The 15,635-nt window shown below is 49.0% G+C and overlaps 1 protein-coding gene across 3 annotated transcripts in view; it reads left to right on the top strand.

Annotated features, from left to right (window-relative positions):
- Nucleotides 1–15,635, top strand: part of ATP10A (ATPase phospholipid transporting 10A (putative)) — a 182,943-nt gene that overhangs the window by 72,307 nt on the left and 95,001 nt on the right. For 2 of the 3 annotated variants that reach the window (XM_077938948.1, XM_028850630.2), the window contains exon 2: nucleotides 12,118–12,322. In XM_077938948.1, the coding sequence (XP_077795074.1) occupies nucleotides 12,118–12,322 (205 nt within the window). Of the gene's footprint in view, nucleotides 1–10,324; nucleotides 10,418–12,117; nucleotides 12,323–15,635 lie in introns of all 3 variants that reach the window. The other variant, XM_077938947.1, reaches the window with a different exon arrangement.

The raw sequence follows: 15,635 nt of genomic DNA on the forward strand, positions 1-15,635 counted from the left end.
TGGGGAAGGTGGTCCACAAAAATAGGAACAAAAGCTGCACAGTACTCAGGAAGAAACTTAACAAGAGGCTTAGGACCTTTGTGAAGAAAGTGGAGAGATATCTTTTGAAAGGGTGTAAGCATGCATGAGGCAGTGCAGCATCTCCCAGGGTCCTGGGTGGGACGGGGGAGCAGGTGTGATTGCAGTACCCGTTCTCCCAAGAGCAGCACACATTTCTATCCAGAGGCTTCTCTTGGAATTGAATAAAATGGCCTTAAAGTTTATGATGCCTCCAAATAGCCAAGACAGTCTTAAAAATAAGATTGAGGCCGGGTGCAGTGGCTCATGCCTGTAATCCCAGCACTTTGGGAGGCCGAGGTGGGAGGATCACCTGAGGTCGGGTGTTCGAGACCAGCCTGATCAACATGGAGAAGCCCTGTCTCTACTAAAAATACAAAAATTAGCTGGGCATAGTGGTGCATGCCTGTAGTCCCAGCTACTTCGGAGGCTGAGGCAGGAGAATCACTTGAACCCGGGAGGTGGAGGTTGCAGTGAGTCAAGATTGTGCCATTGCACTCCAGCCTGGGCAATAAGAGCAAAACTCCATCTCAAAAAAAAAAAAAAAAAAAAAGATTGAAAAGGAACAACTTTTTGTACCAGATATTGGAACTGAGGCTGCAGGTGAAGTTGTACAGGTAAAGATGGTCTCAGCAATCAGAGCCCTGCCCTGATAGACCCCAAAGCCACAAAATTCAAACTCCAAACAAGTCTCCTGGAGGTGAATTAACACTCTGGAGGCGCCTGTGTGTGCGCCTGAAGTGCAGTGTGCGCTTCGTGCTCTAAGATCTGAATTCTAAACACGGGCCTCATCCTCCCCAGGCTGCTGCTTTGGGGGTTGGGGTTGGACATCCACATAGAGTCTGCAGTAGGCCATCTAACCCCCTGGGAGCATTTACAGGGTCATTTAAATACATGCAGCATCTGTCACCCACGTGGGTCTGGGGTCGGCCCCCTTTTCTATGACAAACGACCTGCATGGGTGTTTTTTGAGGCTTTGGGGTATACCGCCTGAGCCCTCCTGGTGGCTATGGGACCTCAGACTGGCTGGGACAGGGGAAGGGCTGGTGGCCACTGTCTTTGCAGAAAGCAGAGCAGGACCTCCCCAGTGTACTGCTTCAGGGCTCTGTCTCTGGGCTCCACCCTGAGCAGGTACCTTTGCATGAAGACTCCTCTCAGCGCTGAGGCTGATGGTGGCACTGATCCAACATACTGTGCTATCGTGACATATGAGGTTGACATGAGAGAGGACAAGTAGATTACTGGAACCTAATAAGCCCAAATCAAATGATATTATCTATAACAGGGTGGGTGTGTAGGTTCAGTGGGAAAAGAACTAGTCAGCAATATTGACACAATTGGCTGTCTGAAAGAAACAGCATTGGATGATCAGGTTGTAGCAGAGGAAAATGAACATCAGTTGGTTTGACCATTTAAATGTTTTTTTTAAAAATACTCTGCACTCCTCCCACAAAAACCAAACAAGCAATACTTGGAAACAACATGTATAATACAGGGACATAGGTGACTATCTTAGCCAGGCCTGGAGAAGTCAGCTATATTTAACTATATAAAAATCTGAAAGGATTATAAAACAAAATTATGCCACAACTAGAAATTTTAAAACTGACAAACCATGGCTCTTAGAGAAAAATATTTGCAAGGCAAAAGACAGAAAAGGGGTTAACATTTTCAGTATGAACGCTCTCACAGGTTTCGTTGTCAGGAAGGGAGGAAAGAATACAATAGAACAAATGAAGGAGGCCAGGCATGGTGGCTCACACCTGTAAGCACAGTGCTTTGGGAGACTGAGGTGAGAGAATTACTGGAGCCCAGGAGTTTGAGACCACCCTGGGCAACATAGCAAGACTCCATCTCTACAACCAAGTCAAAAAACTGTTGGGCATGGTGGTGCGTGCTAGGTACTCCCAGCTACTCCAGAGGCCAAGGTAGGAAGATTGCTTAAGCCCAGGAGGTCAAGGCCGCAGTGAGCTATGGTTGTGCCAGTGCAGTAAGCTAGATTGTGCCGCTGCACTCCAGCACAGTCAGCAGAGTGAAACCCTGTCTCTAACTAACTAAATAAATAAATGAGAAAAAAAAAAAAGAAAGATTGAAGGGGAAACATGCAGAGTTAATTCACAGAGGAGCCTGCCAAGTGGTCTGGGTGGCAGGGAGATGTACATTAAAAGTATAGTAGATGTCCAGCCATAGCCAGGTGTGGTGGTGCACGCCTGTAATCCCAGCTACTGGGGAGGCTGAGGCAGGAGAATTGCTGAACCCGGAAGCTGGAGGTTGTAGTGAGTCGAGATCGTGCCACTGCATTCTAGCCTGGGTGACAGAGCAAGACCCTGTCTTTGTTTAAAACGCACACACACACACACACACACACACACACACACACACACACACACTTGCAGGGAGGTTTTAAAAAGACAGAAGAAAGCAGCTGGTTTTGCAGAAAAAGGGGCCTGGGGACTCTTAGGTACTGATGGAGGAGTGTGAATTGCTATAGCCTCTTAGGAAAAAATACTTAAAACACAAAACTTCTCCATAGGCATAAGGAGCACACAACTCCTGCCCATTTCCTGAGATTGTCATACCGATAAATAAATTAATGCATTCAAGGTAATTTCAAGAAATTACCTTGAAAACGCTAGAAGTGCCCCCGAGTGTTTTCCATCCATTACTAGTGGGCAGTATTATCGAGATGTCTTGAAGTCTACTAAGATACTTTGAGAATGTACCATTATATCCAGAAAAGACCACAGTAGAAATGATTTGTCGGAAAAGAAAAGTTTCATGTTAAAACTTACTAAGAGGTTTGTAAGTGATCTTGTTTTTAGGCATCATTTTGCTTTCGCAAACTAGTGTTTCCTGGGGAAAATAGATTTAATTTGGGTGTTCAGTGTTGCATTGTAGTGAATAATTGTGTGATGTGAGCATAGCATGGTGTGTCACTTTCTCTGGGCTGAGAAACTCTGCATCCTTTCTTCATTCTAGAAAGAGGCCAGAGGCCCTGCCTTCTGGGGGTGAGTTCTGCTGGGACAACGTTCAGCCCTTTCCGACTTACCGCTAAGCGACCAGTATTTTCCATTCCGCTTGATCCATTTGAGTAGCCACTCCATGCACACATGTGCTTCCACACACCCGGGACATTGCTTAGAGCTCACGTCACCTCGAGGAGACATGCAGAATAGAAAGTAGATCAGAAAATACATTTTGTGCATCTAGTCTACACTGCCGTATTTTTGGCAATTTTGCTATCAGAAGATTCGCTCCAGAAAAAGCACTCCAACTATCATTTCTCCCTGCCTCTCACTTTTGGTATTAGATTCAGAATCCATTAGCACGTCTCACTGAAGGCGCAGATGTTTCAGTTTATGGTGGAAGGAAGACACATTCTGGGCGTTACGCAACATCCTTGGCTCACGGTCCCGCTGCGGATTTTGCCATTCCTGTTTCAGTGCTGAGTTCTCACCTTCGCGATTTTAAAAATATGTTGGTTCTGTAAACATTTACTTAATAATCCATTTTCCAGAATGTTCGTCCTGGGTGTTTTAAAGCAGCATTTCTCAACCGGGAGCGATTTTGCCCCCCAGGAGGCATTTGGCAATATCTTGAGCCATTTTAGGTTGTCACGACTTGTCAGGAGAGGGCCCTACTGGCATCTAGAGGGAGAGGCTGGGGATGGTACTCAGCAAACTGCAGAGCCCAGAGCCATCCACCATCAAGGATATCCCGCCCCAAATCTCAACAGCGCTGACGGCTGAGAAACCCTTGAAAGCTACTGTTGCTGGCTTTCTGGGCTTTCTGCTTCTCTGCCTGTTGTATAATGAGTGTATATTAAATCTGCAATAATTTTAGAGTCTTGTTTGGTCTTTTTAAAGTGATGTAAAATTATTTTTTCTCTCTCTCTCTGTCACACACACACACACACAAGCACACTTCTTTATTTGTCCAGCATCTGAAAAATACATTCCATAATGGGTTTTCTTATTCCCAAGGCATCGGGCCTTGGCACTAATGATTATTCCACAAGATTCTTGGATCTCTTGTGGTGATCCTCCCATTTAGGGCTCGTCTCACTGTGTCCTGGTTTCACATTTGCCCTGTTTGTTTAAAGTATTACGCACTTCTCCTGTTAGCTGGGCAAAGGAGTCCCCCAGGCTGACCTCACTCGGGAGGCCTCAATCTAGTTGGTCTGCATGTTAGGTTCATTAACATGTCTTCTTTTTTCTTAAAAAATGTATTCTGGCCAGGCGTGGGGACTCACTCTTATAATCCTAGCACTTTGGGAGGCTGAGTCGGGTGGATATTTGAGCCCAGGAGTTGAAGACCAGTCTAGGCAACATGGTGAAACCCCGTCTCTACAAAAAATAAAAAACAGATTAGCTGGGTGTGGTGGTGCACACCTGTCGTCCCAACTACTTGGTAGGCTGAGGAGGGAGGATCCCTTCAGCCCAGGAGTTGGAGGCTGCAGTGAGCTGTCGTCACAGCCCTGCACTGCAGCCTGAATGACAGATCAAGACCCTGTCTCAAAAACAAAAAGCCCCACAAAATAACACATTACCTGTTTTGTCTATAAGGCACAAAGCATCCAGATTCTTCTAGGTTTAGTCAAATGTAACACAGGTTTAATTGAAGCTTTCTCTTTGTAGGGCTTAACTGTTCTGTTCCAGTGAAATAATCCAGAATGATAGTAAACACATAGTCATATTTTATATACCCCCGCACCTCAAGCAGTGCCGTCTGTGTTCTCCATTTCATGGAAGTCCTGTGAGCAATCTTACCATCTTTCAAATTTAAAAAAAATCAAAATAACAGCTCTTGCTTTAATTCCAAACCACAAATCAAATGTAAGATGTAGCACGCTGCTCATTTGTACTATTTCTGATTGTATTAGTCAAAATCAAATACTCACTTCAACAGTAATGGTGAGGAAAAACCATGCTCAAAAAGAAAACACGAGATGTGAAGTCAAAATAGTGGCCACAGCCTCTCACTTAATTGAGCAGTCACTGTTGACAGTCCGGTGATAGCCGGAAGAGCATGAAGCGGGTGGGACAGGAGCAGAGGGCTACCAGGAAATGGGTCAGCGTCTGCTGGGGGAGACTGTAGCGATACTGTAGACCCCCGTTTTGCAGATCAGGAACCCGGGCACTCAGAGTCGAGGCTTCTGGGCCAGCGCCCTGTCTTGCTGGGGGTGAGTCATCCAACGCACTTGAGACTGTGTGTGCACCGTGGTTTTGTGACCCTAAATGAAAGTCGTGGCCAGATGTGAAGCATCCTTGTTAATTATTGATCACTCCAAAAACAGCTGTTTAGTGCTGCTCCTACACGTTTCCTGCAGGAGGGATTTTGTGAGGAAGGGTATGGCGGCTTTGTGCAGAAGAGACCTGCCAGGTGGCCCAGCTGGGGCCCCTCGGTTGTCAAGTGTGCCCTGCCCACGTCAGGAGCCACCAAAGCAGCCTGAAGCCAGGAGAATCAACACCTCTCCTGCCCTAGCGGGAACTCTCTCAGAGGCTTGTTTAGCCCAGAGGGAAGTCCCCAAGGTGAGCCCGGGGGAGGGCAGTGTCCTTCTGTGGCCACAGCTCAGATGGTCCCGACTGCAGGTGGTCCCAGTGAGGGAGGAGCTCACCCCTCATCTACGCAGGCCGGTGAAGGGGGCACGTCCCAGTGTGTAGCCAAAAAACCCACAGTTTGGTGACTCCTGATCTTGGACAAGCCCCCTCCAGTTGCTTGCACATTGGCAGTGGTTTTGGCAAATGGACTGAACTGTGTTACTCCATGTCTGCGTCAAACACTGGCACACATCTGGAACTGTCTGCCTTTCCTCCCACCTTTTGTTTTTGTTTTTGTTTTTGAGAAGGAGTCCTGCCCTGTCATCCAGGCTGGAGTACAGTGGCACGATCAGGGCTTCCTACCACCTCAACTTTCCCAGGCTCTCGTCCCTTCTCCCACCTCAGCTCCCTGAGTAGCTCGGACCAAGGGGTGCCAACATACCTGGCTCATTCTTGTGTATTTTGGAGAGATGGGGTCTCACCATGTTGCCCAGGTTGGTCTTGAACTCCTTGAACTCTTGAACTCAAATGATCCTCCCACCTCAGCTTCCCAAAGTGCTGGGATTACAGACGTGAGCCACCGCGCCTGGCCTCCACCCTTTCTCAAACATAGTGATATTTTATCTCAGACCACATTAGTCTCTGCACTGCATAATTTAAAAGGGAAAAATGGAAGAATTTTTTGCTTAGCATTTTACAGTCTTCATGAGATATTCCTCCTTTAGCTACCGGATCAGATGTGCTTTCAAAACCAAATCTCTCTAAGGCTTCCAGACTCTGGAGTCACCCAGGTTTGTGTGACTTTGGGGAGGCCAGTCTCCGCGTGTTTGGTTTCCATGTCTGTCAGTGGGACCGTACTGTCAGGATTGCGGGAGGGCTCACTGAGTAGAGACTGACATGCTCCGTGCAGGCCTGGGTCATGATAGGATACCTAGCACAGCTTCGCCGATTGTTTAATGTTGTTATTACTATTAAGATGATAATGATGTCTCAATGCTGAGAGGAATTTAACGTCTAGAGCTCCTGCTCGTGTGGCCTAAAGACCTGTCCCAAGCTCTTAGTCATCCATGGCCTTTGTAGGGGAGGTCCACTTCTGAAGAACAGTTCTGTCTTTCAAAAGACTACATGGTCTCGCTACAGCTGGGCATGAAATGTGCTTGAGTGGTGAACAAGAGGACCGTCTATCTACATGGATGTGCCACTGGAAGTTACTGTCTCCAAAAATGGAGTAAAACTGCGGTGATGACAGGTACACGTTCGAGATGTCCTTCCAGCCATGTTCACTCGGCCGTGGGAGGTGAAGGCCGAGGTGTGGAGGCAGACCTGTGGCTGCCGGCGGGGGTGGCAGCACCCAGGAACCCTGTGCCCCCCTTTCCCCCGTGTGGTCAGCCCTGGCCCACCCCGATGCCGTGTGCTGGCGTGGCACCTCTCTGCCCCCCGGCCACTCCACCAGCTTCCCTGCCTGGGCACGACCTTGCCTGCATGGCCTGTCCTCAGCCCTCAGCTCTCCTCCCCACACTTCTCCCTGGTGCTCTCAGTGACGGCATCCACAGTGGGGGCTGCTGTCACGTCTGTGCTTAAGACCCCCAAATATTTCTGTCTCCGTGTGCCTGTCTTCAAAGCTGGAGACACCTCCTGAGAGCCCGCCTCGCACAGCCCCACCAGCTTCTTGAACTCAAAGTTGGTCACCGTTGGACTCTGTCCCTTCTCCAAGCAGACCCTGCCCCTGGGCAAGGCGGGTGGTGACCCCCTTCCAGCCACTGGGGCCGGAGACCCGGACACCCGCTCCCTGATGTCCTCTTCAGTGGCACAGGCAGACTTCCCCGGCCAGCTGTTCTTCCTTTCTCTAGAGGTCTGTGCTGATAAAAGCCCCAAGAAGGGCGTGCTGAGCGGCTGGTGTTAGAGTGTTGTGCCAGTGGGGTTGATTTCTGTCTTGGGGGTGCATAGAACCTGCACGTGGGGATAAATTGCAGGGTGAGATGCCCCTCCTGCCACCCATTGCTTCTGCCTGCCCCTCAGTTTCTGTCACTACAGGCTGTGAGCTGCTCCTTCCAGCCAGAGTCACGAGAATGGACGTTATTAAGGGTATTCGTCAGTTCGGGCTGCTGTAGCAATGGACCACAGATGGGGTGACTTCAACAGCAGGAATGTATCACCTCGCAGTTCTGGAACCCGGAAGTCAGACACCGAGGTGTGGGCAGGATGGGTCCTCCTGAGGCCGCTCCCCTCACCGTGTTCCCCCTGTCCTCACAGCTGTGTGTGCACGCCTCTGCTGCCTCTTTCTCTTATAAGGACACCAGCCACTTTGCATTTGGGCCTAGCCTTATGCCTCATTCTAACTGGAATCCTCTTTAGAGCCTCTCTCTCCAAATAGTCTCTGGGGAGACACAGTTCAGGGAACATTAGGAAAGGCTGGAAAAAAAAAAGATATACCCCCATGGAAAGGAGGGCTACACATACGTAAATACAAACACATACCTATATCTGCCTATATCATGAGATATATATCTATGATATAGTTATATATACAAACACATACCTATATATATATCTGTATCATAAGAAGATTAAAAATCAGGGAAACGCAGCCAGTGATGACATGGCAGGGTCGATGCGGGCCCAGGCTCCTTGCCGGGTGCTCCAGCTGGAGTGGTTGCAGGGTTTGGACCCCCGAGGCATCTCTTGCCTTTTTGGTCTGCTGCAGTAATGAGGGGCCTGTCCCGCTGTGCCTACATAAGGGGTTCCTGAATCTGAGTCTTCCAGGGTCTGTCCCTGGTAGGGATTCCTGTGAACTGCAGGGCCTTTTTTTTTCTTTTTTTTGAGATGGAGTCTCGCTCTGTCACCCAGCGATGGAGTACACTGGCACGATCTTGGCTCACTGCAGCCTCCACCTCCCAGGTTCAAGCGATTCTCCTGCCTCAGCCTCCTGAATAGCTAGGACTACAGGCACGCACCACCACACGCGTCTAATTTTTGTATTTTTGGTGAGACGGGGTTTCATCATGTTGGTCAGTCTGGTCTTGAACTCCTGACCTTGTGATCCACCTGCCTTGGCCTCCCAAAGTGCTGGGATTACAGGCGTGAGCCACCGCGCCTGGACAGGACCTTTTCTTAGAATCCAGCGTCCTTTCTGCAGCCCATGAGGAACCCTCTCCCCCGGCCCCGCAAACCAGGACAGTGACCTGAGGTCTCCACGTGGCACCCCGGTCTCTCCATGTGTGGAGGGTCCTTGGGGGGAATCCCCTTCAGAGCCTAGATGCCTCCCCTGAAGTTTCTGTTGTAAAAGCCTCCTGGATGGGGCAGGCAAGCTATTGTTTTATGATTACAAAGCAGATGGAAACCAACTTTATTTTGGATGAGGGTTATACATGGAATGTAGTTAACATAAACTGAACAGAGACAGTGCCTTGCAGTGTCTCCTCCTCCGCCCAGGGTGAGGCCCAGGACAACCCGGCCTCCTGGGGACCCCATCGCCACAAAGCCGGCCCCGCCGATGCTCCGCACAGGCTGCCTTCCGCTGTGAGCGAACTGTGACTGAGCGTTGGGTAACGTTCTTCCCAAGGGACAGGACCTTTCAGATGGCTTCGTGTCCTCTGTAGGAGCCCAGCAGGTGCTTGTGAGAAGGAAGGCCGAAAAAACTTGTAATGACATGAAGTCAAGGCTTGACCTTTGGAAGAGCAAGTAGGCACATGGCTAGACATGTCAGTGTCTCAGTCATCAAAGCTTCCTGTCTGTGCTCGAAAGAGGTCAGATTGGCCGTCGCAAGCTGGGTGGCCCGTGGTTGGGGGTCACCGCCATGCCTCCTCTCAGACCTCGGGCTGGGGCCTGAGGAAGGAGCCTCTGCATGGCCAGAGGACCCCATGGTTGCCTGGACAGACCATGCTGGGACCACATGGCCTGCAGGTGACCGAGCTTGCCGCAGTGGGAGAAGCAGCTCTGAGGAACGCTTGCGTGAGCCCAGGAAGAACAACTTTGGGACCACTTTCAGGGGGCTTGACTCCACAGCCCCCAAAGGGCGCTCTCTGGTGGCGACAGCTTGCCTTGCGTTTGTTTTTGAGGACAGAACCGCATCGTCTAGTATCTTTGTTCCCACTGTAGCGCCCCGGAGCTCTGCTTTGTACGTAACTGATTTGGTGGATCTTGAATTAGAGGATTTAAGAACACAGAGATTTAAAATGAAAGGGGATTCTTCTCCCTTCAGCCTCTAGGGCAGCCGATGGCTTCCTGGGAGCCTCTTGAACTTTGCCAGGGGGTCCCTCAAATCCACACAGGGGAATAAAATAGAAGTGAGAAAATTGGTGCGTGGCTTCCTAGCTCTGCAGACTCCCCACACTTCTCATCCAATGCTCAGGCAGCTGACAGATGTGGCCAACACAGTCCACCTCCAGATCCAACTCCTGGCTGTTTTGGAATTCAGGCGAGAGTAGAGTTTTATAGGGGGTGTAGGGTGGGAGGATTAGTAAGATGGTTATGGTTAACATGAAATGCATTTTAGTGCTTTTTACTCTTTTACAGTATCATCCAGAGGGTAGGTTGGTTGGTTGGTTTGTTTTTGAGACAGGGCCTCACTCTGTCGCCCAGGCTGGAGTACAGTGGTGTCATCACGGCTCACTGCAGCCTTGATCTCCTGGGCTTAAGTGAGGCTCCTGCCTCAACCTCTCAAGTAGCTGGGACTACAGGCTTATGACACGATGCCCAGCTAATTTTTTAATTTTTTTCTTTTGCAGAGATGGGGTCTCACTATGTTGTCTAGGCTGGTCTAAAACTCCCAGCCTCAAGCAATCCTCCTACCTTGGCTTCCCAAAGTGCTGGGATTACAGGTATGAACCATGGCACCCAGCAACCCGGAGGATTTCTTGATGAGATTTCCTGTTGTAACATATCTTTTTCAGATAAATTTGTGTCCCTCCACTTATTTAAAGATGGCAAAAAACTGCCTTCAAGGAACTCTTACAAATGACCTTTGTGGCATTAGTTAGCCTGTTATTCCAGGAAAAAAATTTAAAGAAGAAATCTGAAAATTATGTTTTAATCTAAATATCTGTTGATAGTGACTCATAGGTTCTGCAGGCTGACTGTATTGGGCATTGTTCTAAGCAGGTGGCTTGGAATGTGTCCCTGAGAGGTGAGGGGGCCTTCCAACTGCCAAGTGTCTCGTAACCTGCTGCAGTTTAAGTCCTGTTTCCCATGGCTTCACGTGTTTTAATTATGTTTTTTTATTATGATGAAACACGCAAAATATAATATTTAACATTTTAACCATTTTGCATTTTTTAAATTGTAAAATGCACATAAAATGCCGTTTTAACTATTTTTAAGTGTACAATTCAGTGACATTAGTGATACTTACAGTGTGGTACAATCATCACTACGATGTATTTCCAAAACTTTTCCATCACCCCAAACAGCAACTCTGTGTCCATAAAACGATAACTCCCCGTTGTGCCTCTCTCATCCACTGGTGGCCCCTAATCCACTTTCTGTCTCTGAATTTGCCCACTCCGGGCACCTGGTATTAAGCGGAACCGACAAGAGTTGTCCTTTGGTGACTGGCTCATTTTACTTGGCGTAGTGTCTTCAGTATTATAGCATTTCTCTTTATGAGATAATACTCATAAAGGATAATACTCCATTTTGTTTGTCATTCACCTGTTCATGGATACATGGATTATCCCGGCTCCTAGCAATTCTGAGTGATGCTGCCGTGAACACTGGCTTGCTATGCCTGGTCGAGTCACTGCGTTCGGCTCTTCTGAGTGTAGAACTAGGAGTGGTCATTTTAATCATTTAAGAGTGAAAAATTCAAGTGCATTCAGTGGTGTGCAGCTGTCACTAATTCCAGAATATTCATATCTTCGTAGAAAGAAGCCTCTTGCCATTAAGCTGTGACTCGTACTCCCTTGTCCCCCAGCCCTTGGCAGCCGCAAATCTGCTTTCTGTCTTTATGCATTTGCTTGTTCTGTGTATTTCATGTAAATGGAGTCATACAATATGTGGCCTTTATGGATACTCTTCTTTTACTTTGAGTGGGCTTCAGTGGTATGAATATTCTTTCTTTTTCTTTTTTTTTTTTTTTTTTCCCTGAGACGGAATATCACTCTGTCGCCTAGGCTGGAGTTCTGTGGCATGATTTCAGCTCACTGCAACATCCGCCTCCCAGGTTCAAGTGATTCTCCTGCCTCAGCCTCCTGAGTAGCTGGGATTACAGGCATGCACCACCACACCCAGCTAATTTTTGTATTTTTAGTAGAGATGGAGTTTTGCAATGTTGGTCAGGCTGGTCTCAAACTCTTGATCTCCTGATCTGCCCACCTCGGTCTCTCAAAGTGCGGTCTCTCAAATTACAGGCGTGAGCCACCACACCCGGCCAAATATTCTTTTTAAAACACCTGTTTATTATGAAAATTTTCAGCCTATGCAAAAGTAGAAAGAATTGCCACATGAGCCCCACGTGCCCATCACCCAGATCCAGCCATGACCGATGTCTCGTGAGTTTCATTAATCAAAGTCTGTTTTCCAGGGAAGAAAAAAAGTACGTGAACCGATTCTGGAAAGAAATCCACGTGGGAGACTTTGTGCGTCTTCGCTGCAACGAAATCTTCCCTGCGGACATTCTGCTGCTCTCCTCCAGTGACCCCGACGGGCTGTGCCACATCGAGACCGCCAACCTGGACGGAGAGACCAACCTGAAGCGGCGGCAGGTGGTCCGCGGCTTCTCGGAGCTTGTAAGTGACCCACATTTCCAGGGCCTCGCAGGCATCACAGCCACACAGCGTCCCCGTGACAGCCTTCTGGGGCTCAGAGCACCTGCATTTTCCTGTCAGACCAGGTTGTTTTCCCTAGTAGATGAGTCTGAGGGTCCGAGAGGACCCCTGACCTACCTGAGCCCACGACCTGCCTGTGACTGGGAAGCAGGACTCAGTTTTTCTGACTCTGATTTCCCTTGTGCATGTCTAAGTTTCTCAGAATGTTATTTGTTCCTGTAAAGTTACAAGGACCATTTATGACCAGCTGATGGTCAACACGTACCTAGCAGTTTCACCTGTTCACTAAATGGCAACACAGCAGGAGTCACGGCCTATCCCCACCAGGATGCTCAGGAACATTTTCTCCTCAAGGGTGTTTGGGTTCAGCGCCAGGTCTTTGTAGCTGAATCCTGCCTCTGGTGTGCCCCGGCCACCGTGCAGCAAGGTGAGGGGTGAGAGGCTGGAGGGAAACACATCTGACAGCTGCACTCACACACCGACTCCGTGGGGCTGCCCCGGGGAGAAAGGGCCGTACTCACCAGGTCTGTCCCGGGCTGCGAGGTGCTAATGCCAGGTGAACTGACAGGGCAGGAGCCCTCAGAGATCAGGAAGTCCCTAGAAGGAAATGGGCCTGGCCCGAGCCTTCTCCTCCCGAGCCCCCTTTTCCCAGCCCTGCTCTGGCCTTGAAGGGTGGGGAAGCTGGCCTCTGGTTCACAGGGAGGACGCCGCTGGGGTTTTCCTCCTCTATCAGGCAGTGCCCTCCCGCATCGGCCTCAGCACCAGCCCATCGGGCTTCCCTGGGGCAGTGGGCTCTGCCCTCTGTGGACCTCAGCGAGGGCACTGTAGGGAGTGGGGGGTGAGCAATCGGCTGGGCAGGATCGTGGGGGGCTCTAGCATCCCTGCCTTCGCTCTAGATGCCCCCGGCCACCGTCACAAGGGGAGACGCCTGACACACTTGCAGCAGACCAGGTACTCCGCGCCTCGCCCGCCCAGCCCGCCTGCGGCAGGTGTCACTGCCGCACGAGCATCTGCCTGAGTGTTCCACCCGTGCTGACTTCCGCCATGACTTCCTCATCTACTTTTTTCTTTTTACCTTCTTTTATGCCAAGTGTATTTTTGTGAACTGCCTCAAATCTTTTTGGAATAAGGCAACGCAGACATAAAAATTTAAAATAGTGTTTTTTTGTTGTTAATGGAGTGATCTCATTTAGATCAGGAGAGTTGGTGAAAGAGTTAGGGACCCTCGAGGCACAGCCCGGCAGCGCCCGGCTTCTCCATGACTGCGCTCCAGGGTTTCGTGATAAGTGAGGGCCCCATCCACTGCCACCCCCTTGCCCCAGCCCTCGTGCTCCCCGCCCCCACCCCCCACCCCGCACCCCCCACCCCCAACCCCCGCTGTCTTCAGTAAGTCATGGGCGTGAGCTGGCCTCACTCTCAGCTTCTCTGCAGGGATGTGAACTCATGCTGACATCAGCCAGGGACGGCACCCCCCTCAGTTCCCGAGGTCCAAGCTAGACTTAGGGGCAGGCAGAGGGCTGACAGCTCAAACATCACCTCTGAAAGGGGCAGCCCATGTGCACAGAGGGTGAGAGCCACTTAAACAAATGCAGATGAGTATCTAACTGGTGAAACCTCACACAAGGTGGAAAATACTGCAGAATTGAAGCACTGGAGGGTGGGGCATGCATGCTTGGCGTGGCAGGTAGGGGAACGCCACAGACAGAGCTCCTTGATTAACTCTCAAGAATGACTTCCTCTACTGGGCGCGGTGGCTCACGCGTGTAATCCCAGCACTTTGGGAGGCTGAGGCAAGTGGATCACTTGAGGTCAGGAGTTCAAGACCATCCTGGCCAACATGGTGAAACCCCATCTCTAGTAAAAAAATACAAAAATTAGCTGGGCGTGGTGGCGCATGCCTGTAGTCTCAGCTACTCGGGAGGCTGAGGCAGGAGAATCGCTTGAACCCGGGAGGCGGAGGGAGCTGAGATCACACCACTGCACTCCAGCCTGGGTGACAGAGTGAGACTCCATCTTAAAAAAAAAAAAAAAAAAAGAACTTGCCCATTTCCTGTCTTCTGATCTTCAACTTCTGAACCCAGTCATATCTACAATCCTCCCCCGCCCACTTTTTTCCCAAACAATAACCACAGCACTTCATAGCTCAGTGGTGCTTTATAGAAATGAGCTGCTTACAAGTTGGATGTTTAAAACTCGAGGATGGCTGCAGACGGACACATCTACGTCACCCTTCTCAGGGCCCCGGGAATCCGAGGAAGTAGCTTTGAGCCGTGATCTGGTCAAAATGGCCAAATTAACAGCCTAAACAATTCTGAAGGTTTTTTAAAAATTGTATTATTAGCACCAGAATACTTTACTTGCATGCACATTCTGGTCCCAATTACCTTTTTTCCCCCACTTTCTGGTTTTTGGGCGTTTTTTTTTTCCTCTTTCCCTAAAGGTCCAAAGACATTTTTTTTGGTATCCAAATTCCCATTTATGCATTACATTCTGAAATCTATGAACCACCCCACTGAAAATAAAGGAAGCAAGTCTCTGACTTTTAAACCCCAGCAATTGACAAACCACAAATGCCAAGAACATTTAAGTACTCTGTGTTTCAATTAGTTTTTTTATAATATTGAGTTAGCTTGTCTCGGACAGGTTAAGAACTGGTAATAATCTGTGTACTGACTTATGTGAAATACAATATAATATTTTACCGGTTTAATGAATGGTCAGTTGGAAGTGGGAGCCCTTTTGCAAATCACTTAAATTAGAAGTGGCATTAATGCAGGAACTTGGTGTATCCAGCAGGGTCCAATCAGGAGACAGAAACCACACATGATTCAATCAGGGAAAGTCTAATGTGAAGAATTCTTAGTTGAGGATTGAGTTGTAAGAAGTAATGATAAGTGAATTATATCTCAATAAAGCTGTCATCTTTAAAAAATAAATAAATAAGAAGTAAAGAGGACTCTGAAGAATATAGGAGTCAGGAACAGTGGCTCACGCCCATAATCCCAGCACTTTGGGAGGCTGAGACAGGAGGATTGTGTGAGGCCAGGAATTCCAGACCAGCCTGGGCAACACAGGGAAACCCCATCTCAAAAACAAAAACAAAAACAAAATAGCCAGATATTGTGGTGTGCAGCTCTGGTCCTAGCTACTTAAGAGATTGAGTGGGAAGGATGGTTTGAACCAGAAGTTTGATGTTGTGGTGAGCTGTGATCACGCCACTGCACTCCAGCCTGGGGGACAGAGCCCCTATCTCTGTCTCAAATATATATGTATA

Source organism: Macaca mulatta, chromosome 7 (assembly GCF_049350105.2).
Source record: "Macaca mulatta isolate MMU2019108-1 chromosome 7, T2T-MMU8v2.0, whole genome shotgun sequence".
NCBI lineage: Eukaryota > Metazoa > Chordata > Mammalia > Primates > Cercopithecidae > Macaca > Macaca mulatta.